This window comes from Sorghum bicolor, chromosome 9 (assembly GCF_000003195.3).
Source record: "Sorghum bicolor cultivar BTx623 chromosome 9, Sorghum_bicolor_NCBIv3, whole genome shotgun sequence".
Lineage (NCBI taxonomy): Eukaryota > Viridiplantae > Streptophyta > Magnoliopsida > Poales > Poaceae > Sorghum > Sorghum bicolor.
The window spans coordinates 2,978,201-3,003,445 of NC_012878.2; the positions used below are offsets into that span (position 1 = coordinate 2,978,201).

Consider the following 25,245-nt stretch of genomic DNA (forward strand, 5'->3'; position numbering starts at 1 on the left):
CAACCGCCGGCCATTTCATTCTAGGTCGTTGCTTCAGCTTGTCGGTCGAGGTTCCCAAATCTCAGTCAACATACAGCTTGATTATTAGGTACATGGAATCTTGCCCTAAACTATAGCTAGCTAGGTTCTCATCAGTGACATTGAATTTCTAACTCTTCACACCACAATTTCAATGTGCTAGCTCAAACTAAAGTCTTCTAGCTAATCCTGAACGAGATTAATAAGCTAGCACGTATATGTCTATGATCGATCGGCGCAGAGCTAACTGAACGAACAACCAACAGTTGTAACAAGTTTATGGTGTAGCATTAGCAGTAACCTCACAAATCATTATTTCAGTAGTTGACTTACATTATTCAAACACAAAACAGAAAAAGCAGTGGACGAACTATCTCCCTGCACTTGAGAGAGATGAGTTAGCAACGACGCTTGTTTCCTAGCATCTTTATCTATAAATACCTGCGGAGACCCACACTGCTGTCAGCATCAAACACTCCATTCATCACATCTCTCTCTCACACACAGATCGAGATTATATTTCTGAAAGCTTTGTATAGCTTACACCGAGACATGGCAATAATGGCGACCTCAACGTGCCAGGCCTTAGTGATCATCCTGATCGCTGTAGCTGCTGCAATGAGCACGGCGTCTGGTACAGCATTGCAGTACGACTTCTACAAGTCGTCGTGCCCAAAAGCCGAGGAGGCTGTCCGCAACGCCACTCAGAAGATCATCTCCAACGACCCCACCATGGCTGCCGCCTTTGTGCGCCTCTTCTTCCATGACTGCTTCGTCAGGGTAACGATCTCAGCTTGTCCTCCATAATTTGTGACATATACTTTTATATGAAACTGTGAGTAACAATGCCTGGTTACAACAAAATGTCAAACACAATGTACAGTTTATATATGTTATAGCACTACAAGCACTCATGTGTAATCATGTGTAAGTAATAATTGACAACAGATGAATTGATTTCTCGTTTCAGGGTTGTGACGCTTCCATTCTGCTCGACCAATCCAATAGCAACTCACAGCCTGAGAAGTTAGCCATCCCGCTACGTGGTTACGCTGAAGTGAACATGATCAAGGCGGCCGTGGAGGCCGAGTGCCAAGGCGTCGTCTCCTGCGCCGACATCCTCGCCTATGCGGCGCGCGACTCCGCCATCCTCTCCGGCGGCTTCGGCTTCGCCATGCCCGGTGGCCGGCGCGACGGATTCGTGTCCAACTCGAACAACATTTTTGGGAACCTCCCTGGACCCAACATGCAGGTCCAGGACCTCATCACGAGCTTCAACAACAAGGGCCTCAGCTCCACTGACCTGGTGGCGCTCTCCGGCGCACACTCCTTTGGCCAAACGCACTGCTCCTTCGTTACGCCCCGGCTGTACCCCACCGTGGACACGACCATGAACGGCAGCTTCGCCCAAGGGCTAAAGACAGTGTGCCCATCGCAAGGCGGTGGTGGCACCGTGCTGAACAACAACCGTGTGACAGACCCCAACAGGCTGAGCAACCAGTATTACACCAACTTGGCCACCGGGCAGGTGATGTTCACGTCGGACCAGACGCTGACGAGCAATGCCACCACCAACAAGATGGTGCAGGACAATGCTGCCGACCCGGTCGCATGGATGGCACGGTTCGCGGCGGCGATGGTCAAGATGGGAGGTATCCAGGTGCTCACCGGCAACCAGGGTGAGATCAGGAGAGTCTGCGGCGCCACCAACAGTGGTAACTGAGGCCGGAAAGCAAGATCAACCACCATCAGTTGTTTCCACCACCACTGTTATTCTTGCATTGCATATATGAGTTTTGATCACTTGTCGCTTCATTCTCAGCTCTTGTTGCTCTTGTACCTTCAGAGGTGTACCGTTAATTGATTGCGTTATAGGTTTTAAATTTTTTTCTAGTGCCTCTATTTTATATAATGTTTCATAGGTGGTACACAAGTTACCATTCATTGTGTCCAAACTCATAGAATGAAGCTCTTGTTGCTTCATTCTCAACACTTGTTTGTCCTTTTTTGATCTTGACATCACAATGCAATGAAGCAATTATTCAGCTTACACTTGTAATAATAGATGGTTCAGCGATGGAAAGACCAGATTAAAGCACATATTGTATTTAACCTTGTGGGGATGGGCTATGAAACCAGAAACAGACTGTATGTTTGTGGTTTGGGCCAAAATAATAATTGGAAAAGCTTTTGGAATTTCTAGTAAGATTTTGGGATTCAGACTAGAGATCGATATGGAGATAACTGTCTGCACATTCAAAAATCAAGATGAGTGCTTAAGGGCTGGCAGCTATAAATCTCAAGTCTAAATTAAAGTCGCTAATGTGTAAAACTAGTCATCTCCCTATTGGAAACCATTGAAGAATACAGAGACTTAAGCTTAGCGGAGTGGAACTTCAGAGAAATTTTGAAAGAAAAAAATGATCTCTTTGTTCCATCAGTAGAAGATCTATTGGAAACAAAGAGGAAAAGTCAAATGGGTTAAGTTTGGTGCCTCTAAAACAAAACCTTTTCATGCAATGCCACCATAAGGCATAGAAACAATTTGATAACTTTTAGATTCTACCACTGGAGAGGGCATGTTCAATCATCATTGAAAAGTGAAATGCCATGCTGCTTTTGGAAGCCTTCAAGGAAAGATGGGGGAAATCTGAATTCCAAAATAACTCTTTGATGTGGCCAATCTCATTATGTCTCATTTTGAACCTTCCTTTCTTGAGAAACCTTTTACCAAGGAAGAAAATAATGACCTCGTAATCAAGTCACTGCCTCCAGATGAAGCACCTAGCTTGGATGCATTCAATAATGGTTTCCTCGAAAACTATTGACCAATTAGGCCAGTCTCAATGAGAGTTTCATTTGAGTTTCATTTGCATTAAATAGGTTACCACATAGGCTTTTTTGATGACATGGCAGTGTATTAAGAAGAGAGAGAAGAAATGAGTTTCATCTAGATGAAACTCTCTTGGCACGGTTACCAACTCTCTATGAGTCTTGGAATTAAATGCCTATAAAACTATGAAATGAAACTCTCCATTGAGAGTGGATGTTTCATCCAAGTTTCATTTCATTTCACATGATATGGCAGTCTTGGAAACTCTCAACTGAGACTGGCCTTATAAAAGGAGGATTTTTATGCTCCCTATCTAGCTTTTTAGAATAATAAAGTTTGTCCCAAGAAAGAAGGTGTCACAATTAGTTCTTTAGAATTAGTATGGATTTATCATGACCAGAACCATTCAAGACAATCTAGCCTGGGCTTTCCATATAAGAAGTGGGTATTCTTAAGCTAGACTTTGAGAGAGTTTTTTGATAATATAGAGCAGAATGTAATGGTGGAAGCCATGACAAAGCCTTTGAAGCTCAATGGTTAACTTGTATTACTACAATTCTCTCCTCTAGAACTTTTGTAGTAATAATTGTGAATGATGTACCTGGAAAAAACCTTCGATTGCAAAAGGGAGTTAGACAAGGCGATCCTCTATCCCCGTTGACCTCTATTTTATCAGCTGACCTCCTCTAGACCCGTAGACCTTCTATTTGTTTTTCTTTTTTTCTTTTTCTTTTCTTGGTGTTGTTTTATCGTACTTTTTTCTTTTATTTTCCTTTTATTTCTTTTGTGTGTTACTTTTTTCCTTTTCTTTATTTTTTATTTCTTTTTATGTGGCCTTTTGTTCTTCTTTTCATTTTTTCTAATTTATCTTTATTTGATTCATTTTTCTTTTGTCCCAACTAATATTTTTTTAATTCCATTTTTCATGTTCTTTATTCCTTTTTCTTCTATTTACTTCTCTTTTAATTTTGTTTATATTTCATGTGGATTTATTTTATTTTGATTTTCATTTCTAGTTCTATTTTGCTCTAAATGTGATCTTTTTATTTTATTTTTTAAGTTATTTATTTATTTTAATATATGTTTACATGTAATATTCACGCAGTATACATGTGATGTTCATGTAGTATGTATATAATATTCTATGATATATTTTTTTATGTCCGTAGTATGAATGTGATATTCTACGATGTATTTTATGATGTTCAGTAAGTATACATTGACGCTTTAGGATATATTTTGTGATGTTTGGTAGTTTTTTCTTTTTATTCGATTTTAATTAATTACTTCACTAATTTTATTATTTATTTTATATTTTTATAATATTTGCGTAGTATACATATGGTGTTATATATTGTGTTTAGCAATGTTTGTGTAATCTTAATGTGATGTTCGCGTAGTATATATCTGATGTTTTATGATATAGTTAGCGATGTTTGTGTAGTCTTAATTGTGATGTTCTACCATGTATTTGTAATGGTAGTATTTTTTCCTTTTAATTTGACTATAAGTAATTAATTCACTAGTTTTATTTTTATTTTTTTACATTTCATGATATATGATGTTCGCTTAGTATACATATAATGTTCTTATGTTATTTTCTGCAATACTCATGTAGCATTAATGTGATGTTCGACGATGTACTTTCTGATGTTCGGTAACATTTTTTTCTATTTGTGATGTTCAGTAGTATTTTTCCTTTTTTATATTTTATTATATATGTGATGCTCCCATAGTATACATATGATGTTCTGTGCTATTTTTTGTGATATTTGTTCAGTGTTAATGTAATGTTCAATAATTATCTTTAAATACATATTCATCATGTGATAAATGTTCATTAAAAATAATCGAAATGTATTTATGTGAGTCCTTATTTTGAAGAGTTTATTGCATGGATCATGATGATGTAATCAGATTTTAATTTGGATACTTGATTATGGAGCTAAAACTTTTTTTACTTTGAAAAGTATGGGACGGTTGATATCAGGAATTTTAACTGTAGTGCATGGCTGCTGCTTAGGACGTCTTCAATGGTTCCAAGCAGTGGCGGAGTTTGATAGGAAAACAAGAGGGCATCATTAGCACTATTTTTTACTTAATATGTATATTTATTGATCTTAATATCTAGTTTAATAGATATTTAATGGAGTTTTCTATGATCAAGGAGGAGCCATGGCCCTCTTTGGCCTACATGTAGCTCCGCCAATGGTTTCCAGATAGCTAATTTAGAAAAAAAAAATTATTGGCTATTAGAAGAGGAGATCATATAGTTAACGACTACTAAATAGCTAGTCTAGTACGATTTTCAAGAAATCTCTCTCACAGCTCAAATCCCCTATAGTGTTTTTTTCTATTATTTGTAAATCTAGCCAGCTATTTCAAAATTGGCAGAGAGGACGCTCTTAGTTTGGTTACTGGGTAAGCCAAAAGCGGGTGTTTAGTGCCTCTCTCATCTAAAAAATTGTATGTTTTGGTTTATCATTTTGCATAATAAAACTAAATAGTATTTAAAATTTTTAGTAAAATAATTGTCATTCTCCATTTTAGATTTTCACCTCAAAAGGCAAAAGAAAGCCAAAAAACCTTAAGAGGCGATAATAAAAATAATAAATTCTGTATTTTAGATGAAACTAACATAACCCAAAAATTTTAGCATTTTATATTTTATCGTTCTAAAATAATTAGTATTTTATATTTTATATTCTACGGAGAACTAAACATGCAATAAATGCCTAAAAATACAATTGAATCCGACGGACAGCAGTTCGCCACTCAGGTTGTCTCTCTTCTATTTTCTTAGCTCTGGCTCACACCTCCGACGTATCTGAAATAAAAAAAATAATAATAATTGTGATACGTGGGCCAAGACGTCCCGACCCATTTTCATCGATACGGCCCAGCCCAGCAACGTTTCCCGTCCACTAACCCTCGCAAGCAGTCCACTCGCTCGCACACAGCCGCCGCACCTGCCTCCACTCGCCCGCCCGCCCGCCCGCCCGCCCGCCCGCCGGCGACACGACCCGCGCTAGCGCCGTCGATCTCCGGCGACGCTCCACCGGGAAGGAGCATCGGCGGCTGACTCGCAGAGCTACGCCGCACGCCGGCAACGTCCTCCTCCAGCAATTCCCGGTGGTGATTCAGCAGCAACCTCTGGTGATTTCCCCTTGTTTCTTTCTTTCTTTCTTTCTTTCTTTCTTTCTTTCTTTCTTTCCCTCTTGATCTAGTCACTAGCTGCTTGATTTGATTCCATCCTCAATGACGACCTCCAGTCAGTTATTATTCCTTGTTTTTGAAACGAGTGGAAGCTGGGGGAGCGAGTGGTGGAGATCTGACTCTGATTTGGTGTCGGTAGGAGGAGGAATGGTAGATATTGGAGAGCTGCGTCAGGGGGATATAGCTCAATGCCTACCATTGGAGTCACGCTGTGAAATGAAATAATTGGAGCCAGCGTCGAGAGAGCATCCATCCATCCGTGCTGATTGCTGCCACTAATTTTAATGTACCTTGTTTATATGTTTTTTTTAAAAAAAAATAATAAAACGTGTATCCGTTTATTGCCTTTTTTTTTGAGAAAAATGACGTATCTGTGTATTCATATCAATCCGATACCGATACACGAATCTATATCCATGCTACATACTCTCTAGATGATGATAGCTCTAGGCAGTTAGCTGTATTGCCTCCTTGATTAACATCTCTTGACTCTTCTAGACATTAGACGTTCATTAGCTACATCTATTTGGTCTGTAGTGATCAATCAAAAATTATAACTCACAAACAAGTTCAGCATCAGTAAATCCCATCATCAACCTTATTTAACTGATGAATTTGCTCGCCTGGCTACTTCTGAATAGGTCTGAAGGATGAGGAAGGGACTGCATCCTCAGATGCAATGGATTTCATATGTGACGCAGAGTGGTAGGCTGATCAATATCATGATGACCAAGGTGAACCATACTGGCAAAGTGTACCATATGAGGGCCAAGCGACAAATGGCTCAGAGCCTTGGTCAGATTGCAAAGTTCAAACGTCGATATGAGCAGGTAGCAGAGGAAAGCAAAGACAAGTAGGATGATGTTGGGAACGAGATAATATAGCCTCTGTAACCACCTTAGTTTTTTTGACTGCAAAGTTTTCAGCTAATAAGTAATTTTGATCAAGGATTTTATTTTAGATCACGTCCCCTTGTGTTCCTCCTCAGAATTGGGTTATCTTGCGCCCCCTGTGGCACTTGTTGCGCCTTAAAGCCCCAAGAAAATAGTCTATGGATTGCTTTTGCTCTGACCTTTCGGTTTCATGATTGATGTTTTTTCCTGTTATATTATGTTTGATGATCTTGTTGTCTTTCTTGGTCTCTGACGACAATAATTCCAGTGCATGAGTTTTGAATGACCACAACACTATTTAGCTGCTACTGTTTGACAGTCAAATTCATTCCTTAGCATGTATTTTCTGTTGCAGCCTGTGACATATTTGGCGCTGACACTAAGCTGTAAGAATGTATTAATCTTTATATTAGACTGCTGTGCTGTGCAGCCAGTGACATTTATTTGTTCTTCTGAATGTGCACTGATATTTCTCAATTGCTCGGGGGGAGGGGGAGAGTGTCCTATACTTATCGGGATGACCATAAACGATTTCTTTTAAACTGATACCATTAAACATCTGTCTGGACTCTGAAGCGTTGTTCGTTTAGAAGGCCTCCTTGGCGGTGCAATAGGAGGATCGGACATTCAGACTGGACCGCAACAAAGGCTTCGTAGGCCATGGGTCTGGTCTTAGACGTGACATCAGGGCTAGCTTATCCAATTGTGTACTGGACTGGAGACGGTGTGTGATTGAGCTTATATGTTGTTTGACGACCACCAGGTGAATGCATTTACGGCGATGATGGTAGTCAGGTGAGGACATGGACGACGAGAAAGAAATACGGTAAGATCAGGTACTAGCATCCGACCCCTGTTATTACTTATAGTACTAATAAGGAATCCGAGTAATAATCATGTAAAATATGGTTTAGCATTTACAGAGCTGTGGATATGATTCAGCATTTGCACACACATGATGTAAGCTACACGTAGCATTGCATGTTTCAAAACTGACCAAACAACATGCATCAGGACGATCCATTGCATGTTTCAAAACTGACCAAACACATGTAAGCTACATGTAGCATATGTACAAACTAAAACAAAGCAAAGTTCCAAGCCTAGGGGAATGCAGTAATGACAACTTTCTGTTCCACACCAATGACCTGCACGAAACACCTGATCGTGTGATCTTGAACTCGCAATGACATGCAATGAAATCACATTAACCCAAGGGCCGACCGGCTAAGGGGCCTGACGTCCGCCGAAGCCCTGTGGAGTGCCATGCTGCTGCTGCTGGTTGCATCCGTAGCCACCGCGCCCCTTGCCCTTGCCTCCCTTGCCTCTGCCATTGCCTCCGCGATTAGACGTCGGGGAGGAAGTGGACCTGCAGGACGGGGAGATACAGGAGACAGTGGACGCAACAAGGGATGAAGCGGAGGTCTCCTTGCCCTCGTTGCCAAGGCCAAGGCGAAGTTCCTTGACGCGAAGCATGTTGGTGGCAACCTTGAAGTCGGTCAGCGGCGTTGTGTTGGTGATGATGTCGGCAGTGTTGGCGAAGCGAGCGTTGAGGCCACATAGCAGATTGAGCACAAGTTGCCGCGGGGAGAGGGCATCGGCGGTGTGCTTCATCCGCTGGGCGTAGGCGTCGATGGAGAGGTCGCCCTGGGACATGCTGTGGAACTCTTGTCTGAGGACGACAACGCGAGACTCCTTGTTCGCTTGGAACAGAGCCTCGACGGAGACGAACAGGGCATGCGCATCCTGATCAGGTTCCATGGCGAGGTCGAGAACCTGATCATCGATGGAGCCGTACATCCAGCCACGGATGCAGGCATCAGGCTGGGACCACGTGGGGTCAGCCGGGCGTGCGTCCTCTGTGCCATCGATGTGACCGAGCAGCCCGTACTTGGCGCAGAGAGTGGTGAAGAACGCCTTCCACTTGGAGAAGTTGGGGCGCTCGAGGCTGAGGGCGATCGGGACGTGCTTGACGGAGGCATATGCGATGTAGAAGGGAGGAGCGACAACGTCCCCCATCGCGCCAGCTGTCTGGGCACAAATGGCGCCAGAGATGGTGGAAGAAGTCGACGACGAAATCGACATGGCGATCGCGGCTTGGAGACGGCGACCCTGGTGAGGCGACCTGGGGGGCGGCGGCCTGGGAGGCGTGCGGCATGGACTGCGGCGACCTAGGGGGCGGCGGCCTGGACTGCGGCGTGGGGAGTCGGCGGCCTGAGGGGCGCGCGACTTGGAGGCGGCGCCCTGGTGCGGTGGTGACGGCGTGACGCCCTAGGGCGCAGAGGAGGCGGAAGCAGGGAAGGAAACCTAGGATTAGGACCCTAAACTCATGATACCATGTAGAGAAACACTGCATACCCTAATCGGGGGGGTGAATAGGCTAGGGCTACAATATGTACAACACCAATGGGCCATAACGCCCAATATGGGCTGTTAGCCTATAATAGTATAATTACATTATAACACTGAACATTACAGGCAGCTCTTGGAAAATCCAGTATTTCATCATCACTTAACCTGGTAAAATGGTCATTCGTGATGGGTCCCCGTAAAGTAAACAGATAAGCAAGATTGTTATTGAATTACCATCTCTAGATCAGTAAAGTAACTATATATATGAGCGAAACATCTTCCCTCGGTGTCTCCAGAAACACTTATCATGATGTACAGCACGATTTTATTGTTCTACATTATTGGAAACGTTCCGTGTTATATTTCAACTTGTTCCATAATATATTTTGCCTTGTTCCTATAATCCTATGGTACAATGTTTATGCGTACACCTATGATATTTCGGAGTTTGGGGGAAGAAGCTGAGGACTGAGGACGGGCCGAGACGAGACGAGGTCTGCTTAGGTAGGAAACAGAGTTTTGTTACAGTTCTGTTCGATGCCTCTGCATCACGCACACCAGCATACTAATACCCACACGCCACTACGCTTAGCAGGACCTATTACATGTTCCTCTTGACAGCCCGTGTCCTCCTTCCACGCGCCAAGCCTGTTCCTTGCCCGGCAACACAGCTGTAGGAGACACTTGTGGAGATGCAGTCCTAACCTAACAGAACCCGAGTAATAATCATGTACAATATGATTCAGCATTTGCACACAGATGCATCAGATCAGGACGATGATCCATTGTAACAAGTCTAAGTAATATGTACAGAGTTTCTGAAACAAAGCAAAGTTTCCAAGTCTAAGGGAATGCAGTAATGTGATTCTGTTCCACACCAATCACCTGCACGAAACCCCTGCGAGTGTAATCTTGAACTCGCAATGACACAATGAAATTACATTCCAGGTGCTTCAACAATGCAGGGATGGTTACTTCTTCACTTGCTGTCCAGTAACGGGCTCAGATCCTTGACGACGATGCTCATTCTAGGCCGGTAGTCTGGCTCGTCCTGTAAGCACAGGGCAGCAACAGCAGCCATCTGTTTGCCACACGAAATCAAGAATTAGACACACACAAGCAAAAGAAAATAAGTTCATTTGTTTAGAGTATACTACTTTCAGAACAAGGATATACTGTTCTCTTCTAAGACAAAATACCCATAGTCAAAGTTCTGTGTATACCGTTTTTTAAAATATTATGAATGCTTTTAGGTCAACAGAAAGTCTGATTGCTTTATGTTAGTGTTTTGTGTTAAGATCCACAAGCCATTGCTGACTGTGGTTTCCTCTGTATCTTTGGAGGGGCAAAGCTTGAATTATTTGTGGAGCATGCTTTCTGTTTCTTCAAAGTGGAGAGCAGAAGCTTATTTTTCTGGATAAGTTCAACCGAAATGTAGGACAAACAGACATGATCTAAAAATTACATTTAAAAGAAGAAAAAAAGATGGTTATGTTCAAGTCGCCCTGTACAGACCTAAACTTGCTCACTCTGTCACTCAAGCACACAACATCCAGGCTTAACAATATCGTTACCTTGCTGACAGCCTTCCGTGGGTATCCTCCTCCAAGCCTTGGATCTATGTACTGTTCCACCTTGTCTTTTCTAAGCCTTTGTGTAGCCTGCACCTTGGGATAAGGAAATTAGCTGCTGCATCCTATAAAGAAACTAGAACAGGGAGTCCTGGCATATGTACCCATGTAACTAGGCTCCACTGGTCATGTGGCATTGTATAATCAATTACTTTACGGCCAGTTAAAAGCTCCAACAGTACAATCCCGAAGCTGTAGACATCACTCTTTGTGCTATACTCTCTATTCTTTGCGCACCTAACAAGTTCAAAGAAGGAAGCAGCACATAAGTAGCAGAAATGCTGGCATGTCATTTATCAGCCTAGGCATAAGTGTAATTCTGAAAGTGTGGTCCATCACATACTCAGGTGCTTCCCAGAAAGAATCGGACTTGCGCCACACAGTAGTATAGCCGTAATAATCATGCGACCAAGGGGCTACTGAGACACCACTATCACCTATTTTTGCAACATCATTGTCAAAGAGAAGTATGTTGCTGGACTTGATGTTGCCGTGAATGATGGGAGGATCAACCTTCTCATGGAGGAACTCGAGGCCTTTTGCAGCACTTAAGGCAATCTTCACATGCTGCAACCATGATAGAGGTGGTCCTGGTCGGGCTCCCTTGACACCCTTTTTACCTAAGATCATGGCACGCTTAAAAAAAATATCATCTGGGATTTTCATGTTTGACACTTCCTAGACTAGGTTATTCAGACTAACAACGTGGCAAATAGAACTGGTTTAATAGTTTTAACGTAGATCATGCTATTGACCTATGTCAGACAAGAAAATACAAAATGATCAAGCTAGGAACCAATGAAAGTAAATCTTGCATTACTCCATACCATGAAGAATATCGTGCAAGGAGCCCCTTGGTGCATACTCATAAGCAACAACACGGGTGTTCCCTTCAAGAAAATATCCAAGAAGTTGCACAACGTTATCATGGTAACACATTCTTAAAATAGTCGGAACCTGCAACACAATAGGAATTCAGAAGGTAATATATTGCTGTATGCAACAATAAATGAAGAACAATAATGGCAAAAGTGAAAAAAGCAAAGCACACAGGCGTGACCTGTACTTGAATTTCTCTAGAAGTGCTGAGCCTTTTTACAGCAAAATTCTGACCATCTTTAAGAATTCCCAGGAAACATTTGGCGAATTGCCCCTGTCCTATAAGTACATCATCACTGAAGTTCCTGGTTACTTCATTCAGTTCCTCCAGGGAAATGGTCGATATGAGACTTGGATGAGGTTTATCAGTGTTGCTAATAGGGGCAGGACACGTGCGTTGGCTAGGTTTATTGTTACTACCAGCTGCATCGAAGAAAATGAAGTGTTAGAGTGCACCAACACCCTAACAGATCTACTAACCAAACAACACGGAAGCATAGCAAACGAGAACAGCATCGAGACACAATGTTTTTTAACAGTGTTCGGCTATCTACCTATATCCTCAGGGCATAAGCACAAGTGCTCCTCCCCATACACATCAGCTCCACCAGCATCTAAGTGCTCCAGCAACCACCCCACCACCCAAACTAGACGCAAAGTCGTTTTATTGGTTACAAATAAGGGTTGGCCTCATATATATGGCACCCTATGTTACATAGTATGACTCAAACTCTATCCTAACCCCTAATACAACTTAAGTCCAAATGTAACCAAACTGTAGACATATTCAACTCATATCTAACAAACTCCACCATGGATATGGTCACCTTGAAGTTGCCCATGTGCGAACCTCCTCGTACCTAGACTTGAGCCATGTCCTCCGCCACTCACTTAGAAGTTAGAACATCTTGGCAAGGATGATCCCATAACTGCAACATCCCCAGGATAGAATACCCCCACAAATGCACTGCCATTCATGATTCCACCTTCAATAATGCTTTCATTTCGCTTGTATTGGTGTGTGCTTGACTTCTCACCTACCATGACCATCTTTCCATCATGCATGATTCTTAAGGTCTTCTGATCAGGAACTGCATGATACAACCAGCCTTCTTTATGCAACAACCTAAATGAAATCAAATTCCTCATTATCCCCACACATGCTTCACACCCTTAAGTAGCATACCTTTGCCATCTCACAACTTGAACCTGAGTCACCCACTAGGCCACTCCTATGGCACAATAGCTCGTGTCATGTCCCGATAAGCAAAACCATCTTTTTTTCTCATTGTATGATGAGAAACACTTCCTTTTTTGGTGTGAAAACGAGCTAGCTAAATCCAACAATCGCACCTCAAGACCTTTTTCACTTGATAATGTGAGAATGTCACCGTCACTAGTCATCCTTCCTATTGGCAATGACCACACTTATGGGTCCTCCATCCTTCTTAGGTCCCTGACAATTTCTCTTTAAATGTTCCCACCCCTTGCACTTATAGCACTGGAGCCCCATCTTCATGTTAACCTTCTTATCCCTTACTATGATTACTCCTGACATGCAAAGCAATAGCAAAAGGTTCCTTTGTTGCATTGTGTTTCTTCCTTTGTTCTTGAGCAAGCAACACCAAAACAATGTCCTCCACCTTGACTCGTCCTTTCCACACGTCAATGTAGTAAGCAAATGCTCATAAGATGTTAACAAACAGACACAAGAATAATTGACATTTCTTCATCATCAATCTTCACATCGACCGTCACAAGATCACAACCAATTGATATTTGATAACCAATTGATCGAAGACATTAATGTGCCCTCCAAGATCCGAGACCTCGTGCATCTTCAAGCCAAAAAAAAGTTCCGCTTTAGATACAAATTTATGAGTCATTGTCTTGGACATAAACTAATTGGCTAAATTATCCCAAGTTTTCTCCAATGATGTTTCATCCATGACGTGGTACATGATTTGATCACGTCCTAATTGTAGCAGATGCTTCTTTGCCAGCTTCTTCTTGTTGAGTGCCCACGAGATACCTTGCCGACGTCATATGCCTGTTACCACAGACAGCCAAACAATCATGTGCCCCCTACACGCTCGCGCACACGGTACATACACACCAAACATGTCGGCCACATGTTTCTTTGTTATGGCAAGTGGAGCTGACCTAGGGTCCACGCGGTAATGTAGCGCGTGAATAGTACCCGACAGATTAGATTATATTGTTTGCTTTGTTAGAGAAGGGATAAGTTAGATTGATTCGGTTAGGATATTACTTAGGGTTCAAGTAAGTTGTCTCTATAAAAGGGATCATCATGTATCAGTTAGAGGCAAGCAAGAAGAAATCCTACGATAGTCCCCGAGGAAGGGTTGCTATCCAGGGTCTCTCTGCTAATCCATCTATCTGTAGCCTTTTCATAACATTCTTCCTCTCTGCAACGCACACCTCCTACGCGTGCCATGACAAGCCTACCATGTGATGCCACTGTTGTACCACTTGCAAGCCCCAGTGAATGTCTCGCAACTCGCACACGACAAAGCCAACCTATCCAAGCACCATCCACTGTTTTCCAACAACTGTCACAAGCACTGGTTACAAGCAACTCCAATTTCCTCAATGCAATCTCCTTGAACTTCTTCTGTGCTTTTATGCAGGCAGGACAAACATGAGTGCCATGAGTCTAAACCGATATGGGCTCTCCTGGCCTCTTGACGCTTCTTTTATTCCCTATCGTACACGAGATCTTGGTGTGGACTTTGGAGCCTAGTTGCCTATCCTCTATGGCCAAAGTAATCAACTAATAATAAGCACAACAATGCCACACATACATCTTATATGCCGCATGCGAAGTACTATTCAGATTCATAGGCCCACTTGGCTGCCAACTTTCATCCCTCGTGCGAATATGCCATTTTTGGGTCCCTAAATTTGGCTCCATACGGTGCCATCGAGGTCCCCGACTCAAGAAATACCACATTTGTGTCTCTAAACTTGGCCCTAGGTGTAACCCAAGTCCAAATGGGTCCTATTCCGCTCCCTGCGCTAACGTGGCAATGTACCATACTGGATGTGCATTAACCTAGATCAACATATGGGCCCCATACGCCAGGTCAAGCTCTCCTCTCCCCCTCTAGAGGTGGATGAAGGCTAGTTCTAGCTACCGGAGTATGCGTGGAAGGGAAGGAGAGCTCGATGACAAGGAAGAAAAAGAGTGTAAGGATCAAGGTACCCAACTAGAGGGGGGTTGAATAGTTGTTTACAAACCTAATTGTGATTCCTAGCCGAAATAAACTACGGCCGAACAACTTCACCCCTACTATAATAACACTAACACCCTAGCACAACATAAGCAAGGTAGCAACTAGGATGACTAGGAAGTCTCCTACACAAGTCTAGTATACAAGGTCAAATAACCTAAGCAACTAGAACAACTAACAAGCAAGAGAGCTCCTACTCATACTAGTGACCAAAGGTAAACAAGCAAACACAAGAAAGTGCAACTACACTAGCAAAAGATAACACATGTAAAGAGGTAGTGTAGGGCAGTGCAAACCACAAGGAAGAAGGTGAAACGCGATGTTTTCCTGTGGTTCACTGACTTTCAAGCTAAACAAGCCCGCAAGCTTGACCTTGATGTGGGCGCTCGCCTTGAGCTGGTCGATCACAAGGCACTCCAGAAGCCTCCAATCAACATCCAACCTCACCTCCACCCAAACCAGTCATCAAGTCGTCTCATCGGTACAATAGGGGGTTAGCCTCATATTTATGCCCCTCCCCCCCCCCCCCCCCAACACACACACAGGTTGCACAAAATTTAGCCAAGGCAGGTGTATGTGGTAAGGGTGTAATCTATTGTGCTGAAAGGTATACCTAAACCTTCAGTACTGCAGGTTCTATTTGTTTTTTATGTGTGTATCTACCAGCTGACAGACAAAATATGAGAAGAGATTTGTTTCATGTACCAGCGAGTTTGCTTCCAAAAGCAATGATCTGGAGACGGGAAAGTACATAATTCATTTCTGGCCTCATTTGGATATCAAGTTGCAAGCAATCAATGGCATTGGCAATGGCCTCATGAACAAAGTGCCCCTCATGTTCATCACAAACCTTGCCAAAATTTTTAATTGCATTACGGTCTCTTGTATAAGAATCAAGGAAGTCCGTGGTAAGCACATGCGCCCTACCATCATACATGTATCTCACTGTCTTCCAAGTGCTGAGCTCTAAAAGAACAACTCCAAAACTATAAACATCAGATTTTTGGTTAAAAAGTTGACCAGAAGCATTCCTTGGGTCTGAATAATAGTTTTCTGGTCCATTGTCATGCATAGGAAACACAATATTTTCCGGTGCAACTAAACTTCCAACAAATGTTGACAGGTTCACATTGAAGATTTTTGGGACAAAGTTCTTGTCTAGAAATATATTGGCAGATCTGAAGTTTCCTAAGAGGCTGGTGCCACATGAATCAGGATTTTCAGCTGCTAATGAATGGATATGAACCAGGCCCTCTGCACACTGGACTGCTATTGACAAACGTTGATGAAGAGGAAGTTTTTCCATGGAGCAGATAGTGTCATAAAGGTTTCTGTTAGAAAACGATATAGAGCCAAACATTGTCTTGTATAGGTCACAGGAAGACTCATATACACACTCTAAACTAGATTTCCCTAAGTGGAAGCCAACAACATTCACAACATTTTTGTGATTCTTTTGACTCAATATGCTCATAGTGTTCAGAAATATCTCTCTGTCAGTTTCTGAACATATCTTAAGTTGTCTTACTATAATTGGACATTTTTTGCCGAGGACTCCACTGTAGAGACATTCAAACGTTGTTTTCCTAAAGGCCATGCTGTAGTTTTTTGTCATTTTTTTCATTTCGGTTTTATTGAAAATTTTTAGATCTCCAAATTGGTATCCTGCTAACAGTACATCCTGCTCTGTCTGCATAGCTTTCCTGATCATCCTTAGACTAGTAGCTACTTCAACCATTTCAGGACGTGTTTTAACGTCCCTCCGCAAGCATTTAGCTGCTAACTGTCCAATGTCTATAAGAAACTTCTTGTTTTCTGCAACACTGATTTCCTCATCGAACATGTGCTGCACATCTGCCCCTTTTGTAAGAGCCTCATTAAAACTTTGAGCAAGGGTAATGGCCCCATCCACTGCTTTTTTCCTTGTGATAACTTCCAGCAAAACCACTCCAAAGCTGTAAACATCACTCTTTGGGGTTAGAATTCCACTCTCACAGTATGCTGGATCAAGGTAACCTATGGAACCAATGACAGTAGTAGTTTGCTGGGGCCCATTAGCAGAAAGGAGCCTTGCAATTCCAAAATCTGATATCTTTGGTGTAAAATTTTTGTCTAGCAGTATGTTAGCTGGTTTGATGTCACCATGAAGAACAGGACTATACATGGAATGCATGCACCCCAATACTTCAGCAACCTCAATGGCAATTTTTATTCTTCTGTCCAAAGGGAAGGGAACCCGACTGTTAGTGCTGCTGCCATGAAGTATGCTGTCAAGGTTCCCGTTAGAGATAAACTCCATGACAATCATTAGAGAATTTTCTTCTGTGCAGCAGCCCACGAGTCTGACAACATTCTTGTGGTTTATTTGAGAGTGCACTATCACCTCCTTGGCAAACACCTCTTTGTGGGTCCCATGTATATATCTCTTCACAGCAACAGAGGATTGGTCTTCTAGCGTTCCTTTGTAGACCTCACCAAATGCACCTCTTCCCAGAATATACTTATACCCATCGGTTATGTTTCGTATCTCATTTTCTGTGAAATATTTCAAGCTGTAGTTGTTTTCCACTCTTTGAAGCACCTGACGCCCATTAGTTTGAAAGAAATCTCTAAGATTGTCCCCTTGGTGATCCATGTGCAACCAAGCACAGTGATAGGAATGCTATGGGTGGTTGCTTGCCTGCATAACAAGGTCCCGTAACGTTACTATTCTTTGCTACTCAAGTAACCTTAAACTATGAAAAAGATTTTTTTTTCAAACGATCCAGAAAATTATACTATTGAAAAGGAAGAAAGAAAACTATTCTTATGGAATTATAATGCCTAGCTGAACAAAATAAGCTTAAAGAATCCTGACCTGCCACAGTGTAAACTCGAGTGTAACATATAACACGTTATCTGAATGACAACTCTGCCGCATTACTCATGACACCAGACCTAATATGATAATAACAAACAAAAGCACTAGTATTACAGATTTTAACAGTATACAACTTGTTCTCTCAAAAACTAGTAGGCCAGAAAATGCAAAATACGAGAGCTAATATGTAGTTTTAAAAATAAAACTAACTGAAATTTCCATATCTAAGGTTTAAGACGGAAAGCATTAATTTTGGTTCAACAGCGACTAATTAATCCAAGGTCTTGTTTCGGCAATTTTTCATTCATCAGAGGAAGTTTTTAGAGTTTTCGGCAAGTGCCAACAATTTCACAGGGCAAATTTAAGCCTTCAAGTGAATTTGGGGAAAGTTTCAGAGAAAGTAAAACAATGCTTCAATTGATGTCACAGAGGCAAAAGGAAAGCGAATTTCAAAGAAATCAACTTGCATCCATACTTGAGGCGGAAACAGCCCGCTGCCGCCACACACAGCCTGCGCTGACGAATCAGCCAGCCCAAGCCGCCGCCGCTCCTGGTAGCCGGCGGCAGTGCCCCACGGCCAGCCATCGTGGCGTTGACCTCCTGGGACTCGCATTCTGCAGCACCGGAGCGCCCCAGGAAGATTCATGGCGGCGTATATCGAGTTATCGACCAATGGACCAAGGTATAGAGAACACCAGATCTCGTTTTCGAGGGGCTGGGGGAGTGACCGTGACTCCCCGTTTTGTGAATGGAAATGGTCTAATACCCTTTTCTTTTCACTCCTCACCGTTCCTCAATCCCAAGTTCTTGTAGAAATACTTCAGATCTAGATTCTCTCGAGAAATTTTTTAGGTGATGAATCAAAATCACTTTGTAAACTCGTTTGGCTGGCCTACAATCTGATAACACATATGGAAGACTGAAGAGAATCGGTGCGAAACCACCCTCCGGCTGTCCGGCAGATTCAGAAACTCGAGCAGAACATGTGAAACGGAGAAATTTGCCATTATAGGTCCCAAACGTATGGGTTTCGCTATAATAGGACATCTGCTTCGCTATAGCGACTCTCCAAACATTGACACTTTGCTATTATAACATCATGGGCAAGTGTCAATGTTTGGAGAGTCGTTATAGCGAAGCAGATGTTTGGAATTCTATTATAGCGAAACCCACACGTTTGAGATCCTATAATAGCAAATTTCTCTGTGAAACGTTTCTCATGTGAAACATTTCATTGTCCACCCGTTTGATGTCATTTGGAAACAACTTGACGCATGAAGTTCCTTGGTCTTTTAGTTCGTGAATTTTTTTGGTCGGCTATTATAGCACTTTTGTTTGTATTTATCAATTATTGTTAAACTATAGACTAACTAGATTTAAAAGATTTGTCTCGCAAATTATAGATAAATTGTGCAATTAGTTATGTATTTTATCTATATTTAATACTCTATATATACGTCCAAAAAATCGACATGACATGGAATCTTAAAAAATTTTGGGAACTAAACAAGGCCTAAGTTGTGCTCTCACATGGGAATGGGGTGAGACGAAGTTGAAAATTGTAGATTTTCACAGCTTCACGTCACACTAGTGGGTTCGGAGTGAGATTTTGTGGGAGCATATTTTAAGGCATGCAAAGTTGTTTTGTCAAATAAGTCCTTAAAATAGCTTTACCTTCATCGAGAAAATGAAGCTAGGCGCTTTCAAACCGGTCTAAAGATACCTTTCACCTAAATATTCCTTACCAGCCCTATATTAGAGCTCTTAGATCATTTCGTATCTTCAAATCTAAAGATCCACATTGATGTATTTAATTGAATACAAACTTGGAAAAAATCTCTACCTAAACCTAGAATTGAATTATTTCCATTGACACTAAAAAAATTAGCCGGTGGTCTGTCCATGGGACGATCGTAGGCATGATTACTGCTTTGAGTTCACGAATAGTGGAGTGCATAGATCTCATCGACCAGTCTTAATGGGACTATTCTATGAGTTTTATGGATATTAAGGCCTTGTTTAGTTCAAAACCAAAAACTTTTTAAGATTCTCCGTCACATCGAATCTTGCAGCACATGCATGAGACACTAAATATAGACAAAAATAAAAACTAATTACACAGTTTACCTGTAAATCACGAGATGAATCTTTTAAGTCTAGTTACTCTATGATTGGACAATGTTTGTCACAAACAAACAAACAAACAAACAAAAGTGCTACAGTTGCGAAAACTAAAAAGTTTTCGGAACTAAACAAGGCCTAAATAAGCTAATATGACATAGTTTAAATGAAGAGAGATGAAAAATAGTTTTATGAGATAAAACAAGTTTCATGGGGATGAAACTTGTTTACATTGTTTCCAACACCGGTAAGACTTGGAAACTGAGCCATAAAACTCTCATTGAGACTGACCTAATAAATCGAATGGGTCATAAATCATAGAATAATCTCATCGGTTGTTAACCCATTTATAGTAATAATCTCACAACCAACCTGCACAACTATTCGATTATGTGGAAATCCGTCGAAGCAACCTCTACGGAACTAAGGAAGTGTTTAGATCCAGGGACTAAAGTAAAGTTTTAGAAGTGTCACATGAGATGTTTGGATACTAATTAGAAGGACTAAACATGAGCTAATCCCATGACTAATTCGCAAGATAAATCTATTAAATCTAATTAATCTATAATTAGCACATATTTACTGTAGCACTACATTGACAAACCGTGGACTAACTCGGCTCAATAGATTCGTCTCGCAAATTAGTCTCAAGTTGTGTGCAAACATCTAATATGCATGAACTAAAACCATGCCGGATGGAGCTGACAGTCAAACCAAACATGCTGTTAATTCACGGATGAAGATAATGAAATTGGGTCAACATACATGGATGCACGGCAAAAGCTCTAGTATCAAACTTGGACAAACAATCTATGAAATGAAGTCGTCATAAATTCACAATAGAGATCATCAGCTGAAACGGAAACAGAAACAAAAAAAAAAAAACAATAAAACCGCGAGAGAGGATTGACCACACCGTGATGAACATTGAACAGTACATGAAGTAGGGTGCCTACCTGTAAGCCTGTAACCTGCTGGGACCCCGCCGCAGTGCAGTAGTATCCTGTACGCGTAGGCACCACCGCTAGCTAGGATTGGACTTTCGAGTCGAGCTTCTTCGGCTTACGCGCAGTCCGCGACGACGACCTCGCCCCTCTGCAATGGCGGGCCGGGGCACAGCGGATGGTAGGTAGACGGGTATCGACGATAGGAAGTCAACGGAGGAAAAGGCCAAGAAGCCCGGCTCTGGTCTATTTCATTTGACAACTTGACAGGGTTGTTTAGATCTGAAAAGTTTTTGAATTTTGACACTGTAGTATTTTTATTTTTATTTAATAAATATTGTTCAATCATAGAGTAACTAGACTTAAAAGATTTGTCTCGTGTACAATTAGCTTTTGTTTTCATCTATATTTAATGTTCCATATATGTGCCGCAAGATTCGATATGACAGGAAATTTTGAAAAGTTTTTAATTTTTGAGGTGAACTAAGCAAGGCCCATGTCTCCCTCCATCCTAAGGCCTTGTTTAGTTCTCAAAAAAAATTTGCAAAATTTTTAAAATTCTCCGTCACATCGAATCTTGCGGCACATACATGAAGCATTAAATATAGATAAAAAAATAACTAATTGCACGGTTTACCTATAATTTACAAGACGAATCTTTTGAGCCCAGTTAGTCCATGATTGGACAATATTTATCAAATAGAAACAAAAGTGCTACAATGTCCGTTTTGCAAAAGAATTTGGAACTAAGAAAGGCCTAGATTATAAGATGTTTGATATTTTTTACTCAAAGCTTGATCACTCATCTTTTTCAAAAAAAAAAATTTACAAACATAGTCAAATTCAAGTCATTCTTAAAGAACTTTTATTATTAAACTAAGCTAGGACAAAAAAAATAATATTTTGTATAATTTTTTGATAAGACGAGTGGTTAAACTTGGTGTTAAAAAGTTAAACCTTATCATTTGAGATGAATTGAGTACATTACAAATTTACAAGAGGCCACTTTGCTGGGTAACATGGACCGGACCACTTTAATTTAATTCTGTTGTGCCTGATAGAACAAGGTCTCTTGTTTCTCTATAAACTATATCTACGAAACTTAGATTTCTCCTCCTAACTCTAAAACCGGAGAAATTGTTTCGTTAACTCTAAAATCCATTTAAATTTAAATTACCTCTAATTAGAAGTGGTTTTCTATGTGGTTTCATTATTTTTTAAAAATTAAAAAATTTTAGTAACACATGATAATAAGATTTTGAAACCATGAAAATATCTCAGAGCTTCTAAAATTTATGAGAAAAGTCTAGAGATAGAATACGACATGAGAACACCTGTTTCTTAAATTACATCCTTGCAGTATAGAATCGTAGTAGCAAGTTTAGTAGATTGCAGCGAGGTTATTCAATTGCACTTACATACGGCAGCGGTCAAACTCGTCACCGGCGCCGGATAATGCGAATGCGAATGTGGCCGTGGCCTGGACATGGGCTGGCTTCGGACAGGCCTGGCCGGGCCATAACATAGGTAACATTATAGCAGACACACATCTTATTCAGTTGAGACTTATTCCAACTCATATACAACATGAAACGCCTGACAAGATGTCCTCCCCTAGGGATGATAAGATCAGATCAGGCTACTGGGCTTTGTATCTGCAAATACAAAGCTGAGTCAGTCCCGATCCGTTACTACTTAATACTGTGCTATATAAATAAAAGAGCACCGATATTACCCCAAACTTGTTCATCAAGGCAGCAAGCTGCAGACGGCGATCCCCCCAGGTCGCTGTGTAGGCATCTATCTTGTTGAGCTCCTGCAGTTATGTTATTGCACACGATGTAATGTAATATAATGTGTGGAGTTAACAGAAGAAATTATAGATGATGGTTGAATTTGATTGGTGCATGCAGTGGCAGTGACACACCTCTATCCACTCCTTGAGTTTAGGCCTTTCTTGTGTCATATCGTAGTGCTTCACTGCAGCGAAGAAATCCTTGAAGCGTTCAATAAAGGGCGCATAAACCATGTCGACCTGATGCAATTCAATTATTGTCAGCAAAACGAATTAAAAAAATGATTGGCTAATAAGTGATTGATGAGTTTACTGACTGCGCTCATGGACTGCCCCAGGAGGAATGGCCCATCAGAGAAACGTCCCAGGGACTCCTCCACCTTGTCAAGAGCAGGAGCAAGTAGCTTACTGATATCATCATCTCCTTGTCCTTCGGCATAGGCACGGCCTGCCCTGAACAAGGCTATGATGATGGAATCGCTGTTGGCAATCAACTCATCAGCAAAAGCTTGTTTTGCAGGGTCCTGATCACCAGGAAACAATTTGGGGCCCTCAAAGTTGGCGTCCAGGTAGCTGAGTAGATCCAAGGACTCTGCTATGATGTTGCCATTGTGCTCCAGGACGGGGACCTGCACTGCATCACAACATATTGATTTGATTAGTAATTGTTGATGATGAAAAAGAAAAGAAAAACAATTGTCATGTGTTCCTCAAAGGAAATGGTTGTTGACCTTGCCCGGTGGGTAAACTTTCTCGAGGAACCTTCAATTCATCATCATATTCAGATGGATAAAGTGAAAGGCAGGTTAGTCAGTTGGATTGAATTTGTAACTGATATGATATTATATATATGAACATATATACAGCCTTGGTAGTACTCCGTATAAAAGATTTGATAGAGTAGCATGCAATGCAATACTGTACGATCCTAGTCCTAGCTATACTGATACTGATCGAGTAATACAAGCTGCTACTCCTAGTAGTTATATTACCAAGCAGGCTTGTCTTGCAAATCAATGGCAACCAGCTGAATCTTTTCTTGTAACCCCTGCCCAACAACAAACCAAGCTTTATAGCGAAGGAAATCCTTGGGAGACGGACAGAAGGTACGGTACAGTAATCAAGCACAAATTGCCGTGGCGTCTAGTCGCCTACCTACCTTGAAGTTCCTAGCTATCCAAACTCTCTGCACATATGGGCATATGTAGGAGATGTAGAGCCTTGTTGTGCCATCGAAGAGGTTTGGTGGTTGAGAACCAGAACCCAGGGTTGGGGGCAGCACCTCCTCCGCTTTCGTCGTCTCTCTGCATGCATAACATGCGGATGCTGGATCAGAATCAGATCCGGCGGCCGTCAGTAGGAAGCAGAGCCATCTCCCTCTCCCTCACATACCTGACGGTGGAGTCATCGGGTGCCGCCGCCGTCGCCATACCCCTTAGCAGCTCAGCTGAGGTACCTCTCCTTCCTGCTTGCTTTCGGTGGAACAAGCTAGCTAAGAGTTGTAGTAGTTACATACAGGAAGGAAGAGGAAGGCATTAAGGCAAGGCGACCAGATATGATTTACCAGATCAGGATCAGCACATGTGGATATGGTACCGTACCATAGGTCCATAGCACTAGAAACGAAATATTGTATTCTTTATTTATAATAACTAGTTATTTAGCCGATATTCAGTTTGCTTGAGGTCATTCCTACAGATCCTTGCTGAATATTTCACCAACAAGCTGAACAGAAAAAACTTTGGGTACCTAGCCAAATGTATCATTATTTGATCTGAAGCCATGCATATTGCTCGACCACAGTCAACATTTTATAGCCATGCTCAAATACCAGAACCCACTAGGTAGGTGAATGAACTTGCCTCCCGATGGATGCTAGAGTGTTATAATCTTCTCTCTACATTTTTCCCCCGGAGGCATCCCAGCCAGTGAACCAGAGATAGGAAGGGAAATATGAATGGATCCCCAACCAAATCTAATGGTTCAAGTTGATTAATACTCAGAGTCAGAGCCCAGCAATGTCTTCCGACGGAACTAACTACATAACTGATTGGGTTATGATTACGCATGCGAAGCTCAATATCGGCATGGTGAAATCTAAACAGCTGATTACTCGACCAAAACTGCTGAATAAATAAATAAATAAATAAATAATACTGAAACAAGAGTAGCGTAACAAAACGAACCCCTTACCTGGGAACCAGCGGCGGCGTCGGGTCGGGAAGGGCCGACGGCGAGTGGCCCCTAGGGCCCCGGCGCGGCTGAGGATCGGTAGATTCCGGAGAGCTCTTCCGGAGAGAAGCGAGGAGGGAGGGAGTGACTGAGTGAGGGGAATAGAAATCAGGGAGAGGAAGGCCAAGGCGATAACGCCTTCCACGCGCGGCGACACAGGGAGACAGAGGGAGACTGCACGAGAGCGACGGGCGCAAGCGCCCAGCCACGCACGTGG

At 41.9% G+C, this 25,245-nt stretch overlaps 5 protein-coding genes across 10 annotated transcripts; 2 read left to right on the forward strand and 3 right to left on the reverse strand.

The window, feature by feature from the left end:
- Positions 495–1,905, forward strand: LOC8068189 (peroxidase 2). Its single transcript, XM_002439187.2, has 2 exons — positions 495–798; positions 989–1,905. Exons 1-2 carry the CDS (start codon positions 571–573, stop codon positions 1,739–1,741), a joined length of 981 nt encoding a protein of 326 aa, XP_002439232.2. The 5' UTR covers positions 495–570; the 3' UTR covers positions 1,742–1,905.
- Positions 5,842–7,173, forward strand: LOC8071282. Of its 2 annotated transcripts, none has more exons than XM_002439188.2 (2): positions 5,842–6,007; positions 6,709–7,173. In XM_002439188.2, the coding sequence occupies exon 2, from the start codon at positions 6,718–6,720 to the stop codon at positions 6,922–6,924; it is 207 nt and encodes a 68-aa protein (XP_002439233.1). In that variant the 5' UTR covers positions 5,842–6,007; positions 6,709–6,717; the 3' UTR covers positions 6,925–7,173. The 2 variants fall into 2 exon arrangements, with proteins under 2 accessions (XP_002439233.1, XP_021302859.1); XM_021447184.1 differs by lacking the exon at positions 5,842–6,007 and adding an exon at positions 6,059–6,353.
- LOC8071283 lies at positions 8,188–9,045 on the reverse strand. Its single transcript, XM_002440496.2, has one exon. It carries the CDS (start codon positions 9,043–9,045, stop codon positions 8,188–8,190), a length of 858 nt encoding a protein of 285 aa, XP_002440541.2.
- On the reverse strand, positions 9,790–21,354 carry LOC8068190 (pto-interacting protein 1). 4 transcript variants are annotated; one of them, XR_002447588.1, is made up of 9 exons: positions 18,412–18,987; positions 17,934–18,013; positions 15,782–17,756; positions 12,004–12,245; positions 11,771–11,900; positions 11,457–11,563; positions 11,287–11,380; positions 10,887–11,180; positions 9,790–10,393 (listed from the first exon to the last, which is right to left on the reverse strand). XR_002447588.1 is itself a non-coding variant. In XM_021447657.1 (9 exons), exons 3-9 carry the CDS (start codon positions 17,709–17,711, stop codon positions 10,292–10,294), a joined length of 2,907 nt encoding a protein of 968 aa, XP_021303332.1. In that variant the 5' UTR covers positions 17,712–17,756; positions 17,934–18,013; positions 18,412–18,982; the 3' UTR covers positions 9,790–10,291. The 4 variants fall into 4 exon arrangements, 3 of the variants coding, with proteins under 3 accessions (XP_021303332.1, XP_021303333.1, XP_021303334.1); XM_021447657.1 differs by having other exon boundaries at positions 10,887–10,979; positions 11,048–11,180; positions 11,287–11,563; positions 18,412–18,982; XM_021447658.1 differs by having other exon boundaries at positions 10,887–10,973; positions 11,048–11,180; positions 11,287–11,563; positions 18,412–18,980.
- Positions 22,294–25,245, reverse strand: LOC110430294 (protein IN2-1 homolog B-like). 2 transcript variants are annotated; one of them, XM_021447742.1, is made up of 9 exons: positions 24,990–25,245; positions 24,189–24,284; positions 23,956–24,100; positions 23,789–23,844; positions 23,528–23,558; positions 23,114–23,425; positions 22,929–23,036; positions 22,737–22,817; positions 22,294–22,656 (listed from the first exon to the last, which is right to left on the reverse strand). In XM_021447742.1, the coding sequence occupies exons 2-9, from the start codon at positions 24,224–24,226 to the stop codon at positions 22,636–22,638; spliced, it is 792 nt and encodes a 263-aa protein (XP_021303417.1). In that variant the 5' UTR covers positions 24,227–24,284; positions 24,990–25,245; the 3' UTR covers positions 22,294–22,635. The 2 variants fall into 2 exon arrangements, with proteins under 2 accessions (XP_021303417.1, XP_021303416.1); XM_021447741.1 differs by having other exon boundaries at positions 24,189–24,288; positions 24,990–25,218.